General features: G+C 38.3%; 1 protein-coding gene across 7 annotated transcripts in view; it reads left to right on the top strand.

Moving 5' to 3' along the window:
* Nucleotides 1–19544, top strand: part of APC (APC regulator of Wnt signaling pathway) — a 93822-nt gene that overhangs the window by 19016 nt on the left and 55262 nt on the right. For 3 of the 7 annotated variants that reach the window (XM_090132466.1, XM_031609907.2, XM_031609904.2), the window contains exons 1-2: nt 3379–3459; nt 12709–12861. In XM_090132466.1, the coding sequence (XP_089988592.1) occupies nt 12727–12861 (135 nt within the window). In that variant the 5' untranslated portion in view covers nt 3379–3459; nt 12709–12726. Of the gene's footprint in view, nt 1–3378; nt 3460–12708; nt 12862–13175; nt 13200–19544 lie in introns of those variants that run through there. The other 4 variants (XM_031609905.2, XM_090132464.1, XM_031609906.2 and 1 more) reach the window with 2 other exon arrangements.

Genomic DNA, 19544 nt, shown 5'->3' with positions numbered 1-19544 from the left:
CTTCTATGTTTTTAAAAACACATGGGTCTCTATCTGCTCAGAGCTTCTGTTTGGTATCACTTAGATTTGGATGATAAGTAAGGAAGTTTAAAAAAAAAGTTTGAGTTTATTGCTGAAATTATTTTTGGTCTCAAACTGGATTTACATATGTGGTGAATTTGAAAGTAGTACTGATTACATCAGATATTTTATGAAAAGATTGCTAATTGGCCTTCTGGAGCACAACTCCTGTATGGCTATTGGTTTTCTAGGTGTAGTGCAGGGACCCAGTTCAAAATTATATGAAGAATTGCATTATGAGCTGATGAAACTGGGGTGAGGATTTTTTGACGCTAAAAGTTTGTATCTGTGAGATTTAATAGCTTACAGTGCAGAGATTTGTTCTTTTTATTGGCTTTGAAGTTATACTGAGCATGTATTGCATGATGTATCTTGGTTTATCTTACTGGTATCTTCAGAAGAATGAGAAAACCAATGTGTTCTTTATGCCTCATGGTTTATTTTGATTAGCTATTTTCTAAGTCCAAGCAAGACTTTCCACTGTACAGTTCTTTTCAGAGCTTTTTTTTCCTCTGAGAGTCTGACATTTCTAAATAAAATGCTATTTTATTTGTGTCTATTCTGTTAGATGTCAATACTGTACATTAAAAATCAGTTTTAAAGTGGAATGGAGTATGTATCACAGTCCTATTTACTAGTTGCATATTGGTTTTTTTGCACAGCTGCAATACACAGTATGATGAAGATTATTTTATTATTGCTGTATTTCATTTAATGTTAGATTTTGCATCTGAGGCAAGTGCACAGGAAATAAAATATAAGATGTCATTTTCAAATGAATCAGAATAGAATAGACATCACTATGAGGAAGGAAGGGAAAGCTTTGTCTCCTACTCAGCTGTCATGTTGGCAGAATGTATTAGAGAATCTGGGCTTCTGCTTAAGCTCCACTTCTTCCACGAATAAATGTAGAACTCCATGCTTCTGAGCAGTGAATCTGACGTTTCTCTTCAGCATAGAGTTCACTCAGACTTGAGTGACAGAGGAGTACTAGTCTAACCAGCACCAGGACTAACAAGAACCATAGTTTTTCAGAGTTGCAGAAAACGCAATATGATATGTGTAAATGAATGTATTCCATTATGTAGCCTTTGATCTTCAGTATTCACGTTTTAGTCTCTAGAAAAAAGTAGTGAAAATTACTTACTAGTTCTCTTAGTTTTTACGTCGGCAGTATGCATTTTACTTGAAAGCACAGAGAACTGTTTATTCTCTGGCATCATTCTCTGGTATTTGCACACTGAAATTAGTTATAAACTGCAACTTGAAATTTACAAATATGATTTAAAGCCATTTCTTGATGAACCTTGTTGGTATGTGAGTTGTTGCTTATATTGCAGCATCTTGTCCACTGGTAAGTGATGAGATGTGTACATTTAAGTGTAATGCTTACTCTGACCTAAATGATTTTAGGATAGTTAAAGCCACACAATAACAACTGGGAGCGTTTTGTTCAGTTTTTCTGAAGTACTGAGGTAAATATGTCATGGTAAGTTGATTCTAGATCTAATGCCTGGTTAGGTTATAAGCTTGATCCTGTTAAAAGTAATATGATAATTTGTTACAGCTGAGGGATTATTAATTCACTCTCTGTAGTATATCTAAGTCTGAGAAAAAACTGATCAAAAGATCAAAAACTAAAAGGATGTCAACTATTGCTACAATTAATTGAAGTTTTGTAACAATGGTAACAAAAATCACAAAGCCTGAAACTCCCTTGAATGCTGTCCTGTTAACTTGTTTAAAATGCTTTGTCACCAGTCAGAATCTCTGTAGTTAGGCACACTGATGAAGTCAGAGGATTTTGTGTGATGCCATGTTGAAGCCAGCACATGTGACAGCATTATTCTGCCTCTTCAATCCTGAAGGTTACCTGATAGCATCTTTCCTGAGAGTGGAGTATTGTCTTCTGTATCTGGAAAAATAAGCCTGGAAAAACAGCTGAAGTGGAAATTCTGGTGCTTAAGTATCTGGTGCAATTGCTTCCATTCATACACAGGAATTTAGTGCTCTAATTTTGCTTGGTCTCAACTGTGAGGTATCATAAGCCTGCTACTTTCATACAAATAAAAGCAGTTACGTAAGAATGAAGCTTCCTCGGGCTGTGAGGATGTGTGTTTTTGATGTGCTGATCTACCCTTATGTCCACCTGCATAAATAAAGAACCCCATAGTTCATGTGGAATGCCATAGAGAAGAAGGCATTGATCACCTCCAGTTAAGAAACAGCTGCAGTTTTCCCAGTGTGGTGTGTCAGGCACTGTTTGTTGTGAAGTTGGAGTGTGCTGCTGATAGATTTACTCGAGGACACATCTTCTAGAGCATTAAAAAGCTTTAATGCATTTTTTCCCACAAAGCCATCTTTTACACTGCGCTGCATTTGTTAATGAGCATCCTTTTTATTACCTGTTATCTGTGTAATGTGTTTGAAGTGAAGGACTATGAATTCGAAGACCTGAGATAACGGCAGTTACTGCTGCCTCTGCTGTTGGGCAGGGCTTTGTCTTCTCCATCAGTACTTCCTTACTGCTTCTCCTGGGAGGGAGAAATCAGTTCTGGAAGGAAGTTCTAACATCATTTCAGAAGTTGATTTGTTTGGTGCTCGTATGTGTGGTGGTGGTGGTGTTTTCCCTAGCATTCATCACTGAACTGGTTCTTGTAGTCATTTGGTACAAGTTCAGTGTGTGTATTTGGCCTGCTGATAAATTACCGTGTAACCACAGCTCTGTACCGGGAAAGCACACCAAAACGGTATTTTACTGAGCCCACATAAATCCGAGGCAGCCTTAGAAGCTGTGCGTGCGGTGCCTCTCCAACCATCGGCTCTCTGTACGAGCCGGGCGCCGGTGCGTTGGCCCCGGCTACGGTACGAGCGGGACGCGACGCTGCTACGTGAGGCAGCACTGCGGGCCATGCTGTGCCCGCGCTGGGAGAAGGGCCGGCGGTCGCCGCAGAGGCTGCCTTTCCGCGGGCTGCCTGCGGCGAGCGGCGCATCTGCAGCCGAGCGCGGGGTGCGCCCGCCCGGCACCGCGGCGCGGCGCTAACGGTCGCGGGGCCGCGCACCGCTGCGGCGGGGCCGCGCCTGCCGCGGGAAGGTGCCCTTGCCGTGGATCCGCAGAGGCCGCGCCGTCCGCCGGCGGTCTCGCACCCCGGCCCTGTTGGCGGTTGGGCGGCGGTCGGGGCGGGGGCGCAGCTGTTCCCCGCGGAGGCGGCGGGGGGGCGGGCACGTCCTCGGAGCGCTCCCCGCCATTGGCCGCGCCGCCGCGCTGGGCAGCACGTGACCGGCGGGGCCATAGCGGCCGCGGCGCTGGCGCAGCAGCTGGGCGCGGGCGCGGGCGGAGCGGCCGGGCCGGGCCGGGCGCTGGCGGCGGGATGGAGGCGCGGCGGCCGCGGCCATGGGGTGAGTGCGGGCGGCGGTGCTGGGCGGCTCCCGGCTGCGCCGCTTCGCGGCCGTGCCCTTTCGCGGCTGTAACAAGGCGGTGGAAGCGGCGGGCGGGGAGGAGAAAGCGGCTTTTGTGGCGAGAAAAACAGGGCAGGGAGAAAGGGCCGGTGCCGCAGGAAAGGGGGACGGGCGGCATCCGAGGAGACGGGCGGCCGCCGGCCGGGCCGCCCCCGCCACCGGCACAAAGCCGCTGCGCTCCGCGGCGAGGCCTCGGGGTGGCTCCCTCCGGGGGGCGGCGGTTGCGGCCCCGCTTTGTCGGTGCCGAACGGAGGCTGCACGGGGAGCCGGGCGGCGGGAGGCTGAGCCGCGGGGAGCCAGGAGCCGCTGACTTCTTGCACGTTGGTTTAACATCACAAAGAGATGCTTGGGTCCGAGATTTAACCCGAATGCCGAGGGAAATCTTAATAAATAATGTATGAAGCAGTGGGTCCTTTCTTTCTCTTTGTCAGAGGTGCAGCTTTTATTCCGGTAATTAGGTCACTGCCAGCAGAACGCTCCTTCTACAAAAATCCGTGATGGTTCTTAGAGAACGCGTATGTGGCCAAATTATTTTATCGTATTTATTGTCGTAATGATGATTGAACATCCTTTTTCTTGACCTACACGTAGGACTCCAGGCTTTCGGCTGTAAGGGGCATCCTTCATTTGACAGAATGTTCTTCAGGGGATCAGCACAGCCCATTTTGACTCACTCGATCTGGATAGTCACACTCTGATGGATGCCTTTTTAAGGCGTAGCAGAAAATATACAGCTTCTTAGTTTGTGTAGGTCTATTGTCAGTGTATTGCTGTACATATACAATATGTACAGTATGGATTAATCTTGGTTTTCAAATACTCTTCCTGCATGTGATGTTTGTTTTCTTGAAAGTGTTCCTTAGCGTTTTTCCTACTATGATTTTTAGTCCTATTCCTATTACTTAGTTCTTTTTTTCTCTTATTGCTAATGTGGTTAGAAAATTTCCATGTAGTTTATCGGAATTACAGCTCTTTAAAAATACATATAAGCATACGCACTGAAAGTAGTTTCCTGCAGTCAAGCTTTTCTGCATGTTTAAGGCGACTCCAAGTAACTTGGTTTTGGAGCATTCTTAGTTCAATTAAGTGAAGCGCAAAAAAAGGTTTGATGAAGACAAATGCTAACTTCTTCTTATGAAAATATCTTCTTAAGACATTCTCTACCTAGACCACAGTCTAATTTCAGAATCATGGTTTTCCTGCCTGTCATTAACATATAGATTATGTTTAATTTTAATATACTAGTTGATAAATTTACCATTTGAAGTAGTTGGGGGTCAAGAGGTAAATTGGTGATGTTCTTCCTGTAACATTTTAAAGGTTCATTTTTAACAGCATAAGTAGTAGAAGATTGAATAGGTGCATAGATGGTTAAACCCCTATTTTTTTTTTTTCCGAAAAGAAGATGGCAAAAGCACAGTCATGATATGACCCCTATTATGGTGATGCTTCTCTCCTTACATCTTTAAATCTTAAAAAAAAGAGAAAGCCTGTGTATTGTTTTACATAAGAAGTGAAGTATTTCCTGTGAATTGTCACACTCTTAAAAATGGCAGCTTGAACAGAAGTATAACATTTTGAATGATTCATGACTGCGGCCTTTCCTCAGCATCATCCCTTCATTCCTCTAGTGTAAACCCTTGCACAGACTACCTTGTAAACCCTTCTGATGTACATGTTCTCATAGTATGCAGCATTTGTTGGAAATGCCCATGTCTATGGGTTTCTTGGCTCTACAAATTACTATGTTGGATTTCCGTTTTAGCTTAATTAGCAAAACACATTGATGAAATGTAATTACTTTTTTCATCAGCGTAGCAAAATCTTATTTAAAACAAGGTGTAATGATAACACTAATAAATGGCAGAAAGTAAATTTAGTGTCTTTGAAGTCTCCACTGGTTGTTTTTTTTCCAAAATTCACGCAGGACCTGTGTGTACAAATGATAGTATGTTCCTGCAAGAGAAGTGCTCTTCTGTTCCCTGCAAACGCTCAAGTGAACCCTGAAGATTACCTTGGTAGATGACCCAGTGTGATGAAAAGCTTCTGTATTCCCTAAATATAAAATAATACTTTTTTTCTTCTTTAATAAAACAGATTTATTTTATTAATGCTTTGTGTTTCAGATTAAAATAAGTGGAAAAAAAGGCCCTTGTCAGCTTCTTAATGGCTTAAACTCTCTGAATTTAATCCTTAAAAGATGATGAGAAATAAAAACTAAGCTGCATTGGGTCATTTGCAGTGAGGACATACACTATTAGCTATGAATAGCAAAAATGGTCATGCTGAAGAATAAGTGTACAGGATTGTGAATCATCCCTAGTCCAGCACAAGTTATGATTCAAACAATGTCTGGACTGCTTTGTGTTCAACATAGCATTTAAATGCAAATCATGTTTCGTATTTTGTCGTATTCTGAATGCAGCATGACTAACCAGCTAAGGAACTTCACAACTCAGAATTCTAAAGGCAGAAGTAGGTTGGTTTTTTTTTTTCTTTTTTCTTTTTTTTTTTTTTTCCTTGGGAATGTAATGAAAGCTGAACTTGACTGTTCACAGCCTGAAATGAATGAGTTGTGGGAGATAGTTTTAAATTGGAAGATTTAGGCTAGAAATTAGAAAGAAATTCCTTGCCGTAGGATGGTGTGAGACACTGGAACACGTTGCCCAGTGAGGTTTTGGATGCTCCCTACTTGGAAGCATTCAAGGCCAGGCTCGCTGAGGCTTTGAGCAACTTCGTCTAAGGGAGGTGTCTAAGGGAATTGGAACTTGATGATCCTAAACTCCTTTCCAACCCAACCCATTCTATGACTCTCTTTGTTTGCAGCAGTATGAATGTTTGATTGTAATGTTTGGTGAAAAAACTAAATCTGGAGTTGTTCCTATTAAACATACATATAACAAATGTGACAGCTGTGAAACTTCACCTGTAACAAAGGAAGGCAAGTCCTGATTTCAGATTAAACCACCATCTTCATTCTTCTCCTTGTCATGGTCTTTTGAAGAATGCAAAGAATGTGGACCACTGCTTATTTTGGCACCTTCATCAGCCAAGCTGTATTTTGGTTGGAGGAACAGATGATGCTTCTGCTTGCAGTGATTCATGAGTACAAGCCAAGAGTGTGAGCTGTGAAGAATGTCATTGCTGGGACAATATATACAGCATTCTGTGCTACCTGCATTGAAGGTGCTGCAGGTTGAGTGCTGTGATTTATGAAGCTCCTGTAATCTTTGAAGATGTGATGGACTATAGAATTTGTAGTGTACTTAACCATGTTAGTGAACTTGAGGAACATCCTCTGAAGGATATGACAATGAATGGAAAACTCTTGTTAAATTACAAATTCATTCAGAGAACAGAACAGAAGAAAAGACCCCACAGAAAAACTCCCTTTACCTTATTCCCTAGTCAAAATGATTTAAAAAGGTCAGGTATACTAACACTTCTGTGCTTTGTTCCACTGTCCACAAAGATGATGGTCATGCAGAAGTAGATAGAAGAACTGAGAAGAAAATCCTCTCAGTGTAGGTGAGGGAAAGTTGAGCATGGCTTCCTACTAAAGGGATTAACTTTCACACATTGTATTAGGATGTCTGAGAATGGCTTTTCATCTAGCTCTTCTTTCTTCTATATGGCAAAAAATGCTCAGTAATTCAGTGCACCTTGTCTAGGGATTATTATTTTTTGCCAATTTATTATTTTAATTATTTCAAATCTGTCAGAAGGGATCGTGTTACGTAACTTGGAAATCACTTTTTGATATCATAATTCTTGCTTCTGAAGCAAGCTTTTTAACAACTGAAGAACAGTTTTCCATGATAACCGATTTCTGTTCCTTGTTGCATCTTCCCTGATGGCCTAAGCAAGCGAATGCAAAATGAAAGATAACATGAACAGAAGATGAAAGATCTGGTGTTCTAAACACGGGCAGTTCTAGTTCTGTTCCAAGTAATTTCTTGTTCTGGCTAACCACGCCCAAAGCCTTGAAGTGTTTTCAGTTTCCTTATTATGTTTGTGCACATGGCTGAAACGAGGAACAAAATAATGCAATAACTTCTACTACTGAAGTTTTAAGATTTGTTCTTCAGTGTTGGTAGAGGTCCAAGAACATAAGTATGTTGGTCATGAGGGTCATTTTTATAAAGTACAGGTCTTTCTCAAGTAAAAATAATATATGTTGTCCAATGTGATGCTGCATAAAACAGAAATACAGTTTTTGTATATGTGGAAGAATCAAGATAATGGGCTTTAATGACCTGAGGCTGGTGGAGTTTTATTCAGCGAGTATGAAAGAAGAATATTGATGCCTGTGAAGGATAAGAATTTTTAAAGTAGCTGGTCTGGAAGTCTTGCCCCAAACAGAACTGCATAAGACAGTCTCTGGCCTACTGATACTCAGCAATAAATCCTTAACACAGCACCTAGAGTGCTGATACTGTACCAGATCTGACCAAGGACAAGCAGAAGAGTATCTATGCATAAACCGTATTGGAAAACCTACTAAAGGATTTAGACAGAGAAATTTAAGTATTGCAAGTCAGTTTGATATATTCCTAGAAAGAATGGCCCCAGCCCCTCACTTTATTCTCTTAAGTATAGTAATAAAGGTAACTGTAAAAATGGTAAACTTAAGGCTGAGATTAGTAAGAGGGAGGGCTGGTTTACTATAGAACAGCTGTGCTGGATTTATGCTCCTGTCTGTCAACTTTACCTCTCTTTTTCCGGAAGAGTTGTGTAACAGCTGCTGAACCATTGTGGTTAAGGACCCAGCATGTTAAATTAATCCGACACCTATTTTAGATTACCTTGGTAGTCATGCAGTAATCTGCAGTGGTTTAGCAGCTGCTACATGAGCAGCTGACCCCTCCTCTGTTGCTCGGGTGGGAAGCTTGTGTAAAAGGGAAGGGCAGACAGCTGGGGGTAGGCACTGTTACAGGCATGCCAGCGTTAGTGCTAATCTCTTCCAAATCTTAAGGACTCTTAGACTTGAAAAATCTGTTTTGAAATACATTTAAGCTTAACTAATTGGAAATATCTCAAACATGCTTAAATGACGCTATGCTGTGTTTTTGTTTTTTTTTTTTTTCTGAATTCAGTGTAATATGCCATTGAAAAAACAATTCTCCATTAATCATCTGGGGATGAATGACAAAGAAAAGATAGAATGGGAGAGAATAACAGGAACAAGTCACTGGGCTCAGGACCGTTGGGTGATATTTGCATATACAGCAAGAGATCAGACAATCTTTTCCTGCATTACTAAATTATAATGTAGATAATTGTGAACTGTAGATTACAAATACAGTGATTACAAATTCTTATATTGAGAAGATGAATACAATGTGAAAGTTCTGCAGAGTACAGGAGCACATCCGCTTGCCAGTAGTGGTGGCAGTAGAATGTTAATTATACTGGGCTATTAGAGATTTGATCTATTTACTATTTTCAACAAAGTTCATAATCCAAAGTCAGCAGAATGTACTGCAGCCCCAGCTAACATCAGTGTTCTTTGGACTGGCCTTATTAAAGAAAGTAATTTTGCTTTCTTACTGATTTTGTTGTTTGAGGTAGGTATACAACTTACCTGCTAGCAAAAAAAGACACACCCCCCCTCCCTCTCCATATACACATGTGTGTGTGTGTATGTATATATCATCCTCATGCAGTTACAGTATATGTGAAAATAATAATTAAACTGATTTTTAGTACTAAAACAAATAGATTATAGTAAAAGAATACCGTCTAGCCTTATGTACAGACAGCAGTAGTTCTCTGTCTATGTTGTTATAAGAGCACATGGTAGGGTATTATGTTTCAGATTATTCTTTAGCCTCTTCTGAAGAGGCTAAGACAAGTTGTTCTACAGAGGCTACATTGTGAAATTGTATGCTCTGGTAATAATTATAGCTTTTATAGATGAAAAACAGTAATAGGAGTCTGAAATATTTTCATAGAAAATTAATGTTTCACAAATTGCTGAGCTTAGAGTTCTTAAGTAGAACCTCCAGGGATTCTGAGTGTATGTGCTTACTGATTTCAAAGAAAAAAAAATTGCTCTGATCAATTAAAAAGTACATTTTCAGAAGATACTGGATGTTTTGTCTGTTTGGAATTTGAGTAAAAAAAGCATGTGTAGAATCCCGATTCCAAACTTTTGTAGTTTTTTTTTTCCCATGTGGAAAAATGTATATCTTAAATCCTAACAGTACATATGTATTTAGGCTTCTAGTTAATTTTTGTCATAGTGTGTGAAAGTGTTATATCTAGCTTGAAATTCTTTAATGCACATATTCATACAGACTGCTAATTCAGTATAGAATGAAATTCTTTGTCATAATTTCACTTAGTGTGATAGAAGATAGAGAAGAAACCTCTTAATGCTGAGAATATGGGTAAGGGAACTAAGAGACGAGATTTTAGGTGCTTCATATATCAAGGGATATATGAAGTGACTGTCTAGAAAAATAGGTTGTCTCCATTCTTCCATTTAAATCTTTCCCTCTCTGCAAAAAAGAAACAGTTTTGGCACAAAAGGGTGCTTGACTCCAAAGCATGATAGTGAACTTCCCAAAGATGTGTTGATTTCAGCATGTCATGTGTTCTCCTTTGGGCTAAATAAAGTGGGAAATTAGCATTAGAGAACAGAATTATTCCTTCCACTTCCCAATGTAATGGCTTCATGCTTGGAGTAGATTCATTTATTCTTCATCCAGCTGACTCTGGCCCCAAGCGTCTTGAATGCTTTTGTGTGTGTGCACGTTGGTGCAAGTTCAGGCTGTTAGCCAAGTGAAAATTATTCTGTGCTTTACTTAGCATTGGTGATGTGGTATTTGCTGTGAAAGATGGGCTATGTGGCTGCAAACCCTGTCTGACTAAGGAGGACCCAGAGTGACCACTCAGTACTTCCAAGTGACAAGGTTTCAGCTTGCGATGTCAGATCTAGTTATCTATATAGTTATTATGTAACCTTAGATTGTATGTTACTTCATCTCACCCTCATACTGCTCCATATTAAGCTGATTTTTCCTTTAAATCGCCAGAGCTGTTCAGTTGCTGTCTTTGGAGTTCATTCCTTCATTCGTCTTTCTTCACATTCTTTTTTGCGTTTACACATATTGTTAATGTGGCTAGAATTTCTCTGTGAGCAGAGAAATTGGAAGAACCAAGTATTTTTTATATACTTGGTACCAGTACAGAAACACAGCTTGTACTTCCATACTAATAATGAATTAATAAGAAATAATAAGATTCTTTATTACAATGCAATACTTGTTTATAACTGTTAGAATTGAAAATATTTTCAAGTTTTCTGTCTTTTGTTGTGTTTGTGCTGAATTACCCATATGGCTTACATTCTGAAAAGAAGTTAAACTTTAAATGTTGTTTTTATTACTAAGAATGAAAACTAGTACTTGCATGCACTAAGCGGTTAGAAACAGTCTGGAGTTTTTTGTTTTTGTTAAGTCTGCTTACCATTTAAATGAATCTATCTTGTAGTGAAAGTAAAGAATTTGTGGAAAATGTTTCAGATTACCTTCACTGCTCTGAATGAGACATCTCCAGTAAAGCATGACCAAATTATAAATATACGTATATAAATAATATAAAATTATATAAATAAATGTATTTGGAGTTATGTTTTTCAATTGTTTGATGGCATCATGGAAATCACAGTTCCATAAATGGTGAGCCTTTTCCTTGACCTCTCTGTGATGATGACAGATGTTTAGGGCATGACTTTTTTATTGAGAAATAAATAAACCAATCATATCATTTGCAACTGCTTGTGTTACTTTTCTTCCTGACTTCAGTGGTATATATTGTTCCTTCTGTTTCATTGAGTTTAAATTCAAAAAGATTAAGCGTAATATTCAGAAGTTATCCTGGGGAACAAAATCAAATCATCTAGTGTAATTTTACTTACCTTTTCATTGACTTGACAATTCAATTAAGATTCATCCGGAAGAGCAAATTTGATTACATAAGGAGTTACACAAGCAGCAAGGTCAAAGGTTTAATGTGAGTAACACAGAAAATGCTCTCCTGTTAGTGCAGTTTTCAAGATGGCTTGCTAGCTGTATTTGTATGATGTTCCAGAGGTGTAGGAAAACTGCTAAGTAGAAGCTTTCATTTGTTTCATCTTCCCAGAGTGTTACAGAAAAGAAAGTTCCTTAGTGAAGTTCTTGTATTTTTCTCTTTTGAGTTGCAGTTCCTGTACTTAAGAAATTTTTACTGTGTTATTGGAAGGGTAACTTGTACTTATATGAAGTGATGGACTTCCTTTATTCCGTTGGAATGACTGATGAAAAAGAAATAAAAAAATTTTACTGTAAAGAGCTTCAGAAGTGGTTAGCTATGTTCTAGTTGTTTGTTAGACTAAGTTTTGTTCTTTTTTTTTTAATTTGAAAAGCATTACTGAAAATGTGTATAAAATGTATTATTGCAGTCACTATAAAATCAGGATTTTTTTTCTGTTTTATGACCTATATATAGCACTCGTTCTTTGTATTTATAATAGTGTATCTTAAGAATTATCTTTCATCTGTTTCTTCTACGGTGCAATACGACTGCACCGTACATCTTGTGTTAGAATTGCATGAATATGTGCTTTAATCTTTTTGCCTTGGAGTTGTGTTTTTGTTGTTCGGGTGTTTTTTTTTTTAATAAAAGATTTGATTACTGATACATTTATTCTTTTTTTTTTTCTGTTTAAATTCTTTATTATTTAAATCTACATTAATATGTGCTATTCTGAGGAATTTCGGGCATCTGCGATTTTCATTTCATAAAATCTGTAGGCAGTCAGCATCTTGTAGCATCTTATGTTTCACTGTGCATGATAACTATGCATAGATGTCTAAATATGGTTTATTATCTCATAGTTAGAATTGAAGTGCTGATAGTAGGGATGGTGGTGTATGGTGCTGTGATTTTCCTTCATGTAGTTTGCTTTTCCCTAGTACCATATACAGTCATTGGTGAACTTCTTTCAATAGGCTTATGTATCAAAGTGAAGGCCACTGGAAAAAGCCTTTGAACTGACAGTAGTAGTTTGATTTTATGGATTTAAGTTAAATGTTTAGAAACTCGGGTGGCAAATGGGAATGAGATAATTTTATGGTTAGGTATGGGGTTTTTTGTTGTTGTTTCCAAAAAAGTTTACATTTGGTATTTTCTCTTATTTTTTAGGTCTGAGGGTAGCCCAGGATGGCCGCAGCTTCTTATGATCAGTTGTTAAAGCAAGTTGAGGCATTAAAGATGGAGAACTCTAACCTTCGGCAAGAGCTAGAGGACAACTCAAATCACCTAACCAAACTAGAAACTGAGGCATCTAACATGAAGGTATTGCAAGTTCTGTATTCATCATTTGTTGCTGTCTTTTGTAATTGATTGTCTTTCAATGAACTGGTCATCGTACAAGTTCTCTATGCTTCTGCAGTCCTACAAAAATTCTTTTACAGGCTGTGTAAAAGAAAACTGTATTAATCAGATTTAATTGGTAAAGTGTATTGTTTTTTTTTTAATCTGGAAATGAAGATATTTCAAAACTGTTCTTAGAAATACCTGCTAGTTTTCATAGCGTTATTTCTGGTTTGTCATGATAAGCACCACCATTTTAGCACTGCTCTACTTTCCAGCATGAAGTCATGGGAGAAACTGGAGATTTTCATTATTTTAAGGTAAGTATAATGTTTTTTTGTTTTCTTACAATTACAGCACTTACGCTCCAAAAAAAATTTCATTTTAAAGTAAGACCACAAGTCTCCAGCCTCTCCCAAGGCATAAATTCAGACTTGATAATTTCACCCTGATCTGCCCATCTAATATTTAAGGACTGCGTGTAGACTTTCAAAGCCACCTATCCAAGAGGTAACACTTGGACTGAGATGGAATTAATATGGATTTTAATCTTTTGGAAGATATGTAAATAAATGCATCTGTGTGATAATGGCACTTAACAAGGCAGAATTTCACAAGCATTCTAGCTACTCTTCCTGAGCTGACAAATCCTACTTCTTTTTGCTAGCAGTCAGCAGAACTGATACATAAGCTAGTATCATCGGAATATAATCCCAGCTATTTATATGGGGAGGGGGAAGATCTCCTTGAGAGCAGCCCAGCAAAGAGGGACTTGGGGGTCCTGGTGGATGAGAAGCTGAACATAAGCCAGCAGTGTGCGCTTGCAGCCCAGAAGGCCAACTGTGTTCTGGGCTGTTAAAAGAGTGGCTGGCAGGAAGAGGGAGGTGATTGTCTGCTTCTACTCGGCTCTTGTGAGGCCCCATCTGGAGTACTGCATCTGGAGTGCTGGGGTCCCCAGCGCTAGAAAGACACAGAGCTTTTCGAATGAAAAGGGGGCCACTAAGATGATCAGACGGCTGGAGCACCTCTCCTATGAGGAAAGGTTGAAGGAACTGAGCTTGTTTAGCTTGGAGAAGAGAAGGCTCCAAGGAGACCATCTTGTGGCTTTGCAGTACTTGAAGGGAGCATATAAACAGGAGGGGTTATGACTGATCATGTGGATTGATAGTGGTAGGAAAAGGGGGATTGGTTTTAAACTAAGGAGAGATTTAGATTAGATATTAGGAGGAATTTTTTCAGTTAGAGGGCGGTAACACACTGGAACAGGTTGCCCATGGAGGTGGACGCCCCATCTCTGGAGGCATTCAAGGCCAGGCTGGGTATGGCTCTGGGCAGCTTGGTCTGATGGTTGGTGACTCTGCCTTGGCAGAGGGGCTTGAAACTGGATGACTTTTGAGGTCCTTTTCAGCCCAGCTGTTCTGTGATTCTATGAATATCTTCGTATGTGTTGGTTACTCTGAAAGTAATGCCCTCCTATTTATTTATGAAAACTACAACAAATACACAGAGCACAGTAACACTTTTTTTGATGGAGCAAATTCCCAGATACAAATCTCTACTTTTCAAAACAGTCACTACCATGAGCTATGTATCTTTCCCAGCAATGAACAAGAGCCTGCATGCCGCACTCATAACAGAGGTGACCCACTGCTGCTGTCACCACTGCTGAATGCATCATCCACTGGTCTCCATAAATGTTCAGCAAGCATTGATAATGTCAGTGGGTGCCATTTTTTTCTGGAAGGAGGAATTCAGTGACACACCTTTGCTTCATCTGCACTGTCTTATCAGACAGCATTGCGTCAAACTGCCTCTCTGCTGCCATCTGTCACATGACAGCAAAGTGTAACTGAATAATTTTTGGGAAGGCTCAACCTCTACTGCCCTGCCACCAATAGTTTAATAAAACACTCGGCATTACTTATAGAGCAGCTCTCATACTATATTATATAGTGTAGGTTTTTTGTGAATATTGAGCAATATTTATGTGAACATGCTTTCCCTGAGAAAAACAGTTTTTTGTGTGCTTAATTGTGTATCTGAAAGTTATATCTGTTATACTGCCAATGTTGAGGTAATATTATAGCAAATCAGTCAGTTTCTTTGTCTGCCTGTCATTGCAGTATGAAATAAGGGAGTGAAGTAAGAGTTTGAAAAAGGGAAAAACATATATATTTTTTTCTTTTGCTTCAATAATTAAATTCTCAGAGACCCAGAGAAAGAGACTATCTGGATCAGCTGGTTTCTAGGGCATTATTTTGGGATGTGGAATGGCTTTATGCCTTTACTACAAATGCAGCAGACCAGCAAACTGAACGTGGTTAAACTGCGCTCTACAGAAATGTGTTTATACATGTATTCCAAGTAGATACCTCTCCTTTTTTTCTCTTTCACCTTGAATGCCATCCTGAGTATAAGGAATTTATCCTAAACTCCCTTCAACTCAAGTATTAAACTTAGGTTGTTTCTTTAAATTGAAATAGAACACGGAAAAAAAGAATCAGATCAGTCTAAACAATCTCCATTAGAAAATGCTGGTCATTTCTGTTTGTCGTGGATGCTTGCTCTTGGACATGAGGCAATTTCTTATTTAATTTAATGGTATTTGGAAAGACTAGAAACCTTGCCTTAACTTTTGTTGAATTTGAAGAATGTTCTGGGAATCATTGTGGGCACCTACTGGTGCCTGTAGGTGAAAAAGTTTGAGAGTAATTGCAGGATTCTGTTCAGTCAGGAGATGATTTTAGTTTTCTGAAAAAGGGCTTGTTTGCTTTGTTCTGCTAAAAGAAACTGCTTGCTCCATGGTTTGTATGGTTCCAGTGTTGTGATTAGGAATAATTAAAAGAAAAGTAAGTAGAAGTAACAGAGAAGTGTGGATTAAAAATCCCTTGGCTACCATATAAATAGTTGAAAGTCCAAATAGCTTGAAACACAAATCCTTTGGGATAACACGTAGGTGCTAAGACCCATAGCAGCCTCTCCTGCCAAGTGCAGTTCCGGATATTAGAGGAAGAAGGGAAGTGGTAATAAGGTAAACTAGGTATGCTTCTGTAATGTTATGTACAGCAATGTTGTTATTCTTACACCATTTCATTTTGATTTGGTAGGATTATCTCATAGTGACTATTTGGACACTTAGTAGCTTTGCTTATATCAACTATTCTGCTTTATATTCTTTAATCAGTTGTGTAAGGCAATAATTGAGAAGGGCATTTCTCATATTGAATAACTTTAAAGGAGTTGATTCTGTAAGTAGTAGTGTTAAATACTGTGCAAGTGTGCCTCATTTTTATAATCTCTCCTTTTCTAGAAATGTAGATAATCATACTGGAATTAAAAGCTTAACATGAGCTCATCTTGCAGATGCATTTATTGTAAACTACTACTGACCTATATAGGAACAATGTTTGAATGCTTCATTTTTAAAGCTAATTTTCATAATTAAAGGGGAAAATAGTCTTTTTGTTTACCAGAAAAGGATGTGAGGGGTAAGTAAAGGTGAGGATGTTATCAAGAATGCCGAAGTTACTAACAAAACAGTATATGCTTTGTTTTTTAATTTGTGTTGTCTTAGAGATTAACTGTTCAAACAAAAGAAATCCCTCAGAGTATTATGACTGGCTTGGGAAATTCAGTTGTTACTGTAGGCTTACTGTCAGATGAGAACTACAGCAGTTCTGTATGGTAAAATACTCGCTCTAAATAAACAAATACTCTGTTTGGTGGCCTATTAAGTAGCTGTTGGCCTGTAAATGTAGAACAGTTTGAGTGTGCGAATGCAGTTAGTAAGCATAACCACATATAAATAACAAAGACTACAGACAGATTTAGGAACAAGTGGACTAGCGAGTTGATTTCAAAAAAGGCACTCCGTTGCACAAATTCTTCTTGCCCATACATGTAAAGCCTTCTGTCAGAAAAAGACCTCCATTTTTAAAGACATACAGTGAAGACTGTTCTTCTGATGTATATGAAGAACAAGTATTTTGCAGTTGTCAGTGTATACTTTTCATGTAATACCTAATCCATGTCAATATTGTTCCTTTTGTTCCAGATTTTATATAAAATCTGTGTGTAAGTCGTTACATTCAGTTTAACTTCAGGTATTCAAAAACAAGCAAAAGCAAAGCTTACGTCTCATTTGATTACCACATTCTCTCTCTCTGCTTGGATTTTACAGTAAAACAAGTTTTGTGCGTTGCCTTAAGAAGACTAACTTCAGCATTTGCACAGCTGTGTGGGCATAATCTTCCTTTCGTCTTTACATAATACAATTAAAATTATATTCCACATACAGTTTGCTAGCTCATTGAATATCCTTTATATTGTGTCCATGGGTGTCAGCACAAAATAAGTAGAATATAATTCAAACTAGTATGGATTTTTTTATTTTTTGGGAAGTGTTCTAACTAACTGAGTATACACCGTAAAGAAACAAAGCAGTGGTTAAACTTTCATTCTCAGAAAATCGTGAGCTGCTTGTTCATGGTTTGGCATTTGCTTACAGATTTATATTTTATGACTAAGGATTCTAGTTAAAATGATTTTCTGTGGATTTTTTTCTTGTTGTTTTTGCTTGTTTACATAATTCACATTTAAAAGATAAAGTACTAGACAGCTGTGATGCCCAAGGTGAGATCAAATAATGGTTTATTTCTGACATGGATAGTATTTGTGTGGAGTTAGTTTTCCGCAAATTAGATGACAGGGAACTAAGTACTGCAGTGCTTTGTTTTATTGGAATAGACTTTGACTAAACAGAAAAAGAAAAGAGCATTTTGGTTTTGAATACGTTTGTACATTGCTGAGGTAATTAGATGTGGCTGTGAAAAAAAATTTAAGCCAATAAAATATAATATTCCAGGTTTATTGTAAAGTCTTGTGAATACTTTGTTTGATAAAGTAATACATGTATTTGCTGGATTAATAGTAAAAGGCATGCTGGACTGGATGGCATGGTATGTCTTTCATCTTTATGTCATGCTGGATTTGTACAAATAGTGAAAAACTTATTTCTTAACAGAATAGAGTGTGATTTTATAATAAAATATTATTAATTTTCATTTTATTTTCTCTGGAAGTTAAACTTGCTATTGTATCTTGTTATGACTATTTAAAGGAATAGACATAGATCCTTAGCAGAAGCAGGAGACTACCAAAGTGGCAACTTAAAAGATGTTGCAATAGCTTGATTGTTTGTTGAAAAAGAGGGAATCTTAAAAGTGTAGTGCTTCCAACTTGAAGCTTATTAGTGTAAGTTTGTTTCTAAAAAAGGATGATTTACTTTCAGAGTGTTGCAGTAGCAAACTTTCTTGCAGTGTTTCAGCATGCTGTTACACTTTTTGGACATGAATTCTTTGTTAACAGCTCAGGTGATCAGGATTTTGGGATCTGTCTTTACCGTCTCTAATGTCTTAAGATTATAAACAGCAACAAAAGCTGATCTTTTACACTCCAGTATGCCAGTTACTGAATCATGTTCTTTTTTAAAAAGTTTACGCTTGCAGAGACATAAGATTGCAGATATTACTGTCTCCCTGTAGTCCTCTTCCACGCATTTTAGCGTTTGCTTTAAAATGAGTGCTTGGAGAGAGCCTTTAAGAATGCATGACTGCTTTTATGCAATGTTTGTTTGATTAGGTAAGCAGGTGATTGCATTTTCTTTTAACTTGTTCCTCATTTAATGGTCAGACAGTCTTTTGCTTAGCCATCATTTTTTGTTACTTAACCTAAAAAATCTGCTTTTTTCTACACAGTTGTCTCTCATCATCAGCGTTAATGTTCCTCATTGTAAAGCACAGAAGATACAAAGAGAGATTTTTATATGTGGCAAAGGAATCTATTTCAGTCTATCATGATAAACTATGTGATTGGAAATTAGAAATTAAAGCCTGTTGTATTTGAAGCCTGACAGAACTCCCTGAAAAACACAGCAAGCAAATTTTGTCATGTGAAATTTTTACATGTATGTGTATGTGTGTTTGTGTGTTTGTAGGAACGAGTGGCATGTTGTTTGTCTTTCATCTTCTTTGTGTGATGCTGGATTTGTGGGACTATATATGTATACATTGTGCATCTATTTGTATATAAGCTTCTTCAGGTATATGATAGACGCATACATACAAGATACCTATGTCTGTAATTCCATCTTCAGTTAACAGTTTTTCCTCTAAGATACCTGAGATTATATGTTTTGCTGTAAATACTTACTGTTCCAAATAAGCAGGGTTTTCCCATCATTTTCCAAAGAGGAGAGTTTTTGTAGCTTCATCTAGCCTTTTCTCTTTTTTCTTGCACTTTTGGAGAAAAGGTTTAGAATAGTTCATTAGAACAAACAGTAGAATATTTCAGCAAGTCATGCAGGAATAAAAAATATGTTGAAGAATGATGTGGAGATACAGAAGCAAAGTAGTCAGTACATGGAAGAGAAAAATGCATGAGAAAAGAGATTTCACTGGGAATTCTTACTAGTGAATAGACTGCAGGTAGTAAGCAAGTTGGTATAACTGTGAGATGTTTGTATTTAATCTTATATTTTAGTATGTTAGGCATTTCATTGTGGATACTGTTACAAATTTGAATATTAGTATTGTTTCCAGAGCTATCAATGTAAATCTGATTTGCAAGTGACATGATACATTCACAGAGAGGTGAGGTCATATGAA

Source organism: Phasianus colchicus, chromosome Z, assembly GCF_987193195.1.
Source record: "Phasianus colchicus chromosome Z, bPhaCol1.hap1.1, whole genome shotgun sequence".
NCBI lineage: Eukaryota > Metazoa > Chordata > Aves > Galliformes > Phasianidae > Phasianus > Phasianus colchicus.
The sequence above is the reverse complement of the archived record's forward strand: the minus strand, read 5'-3'. Positions and strand labels throughout refer to the sequence as shown.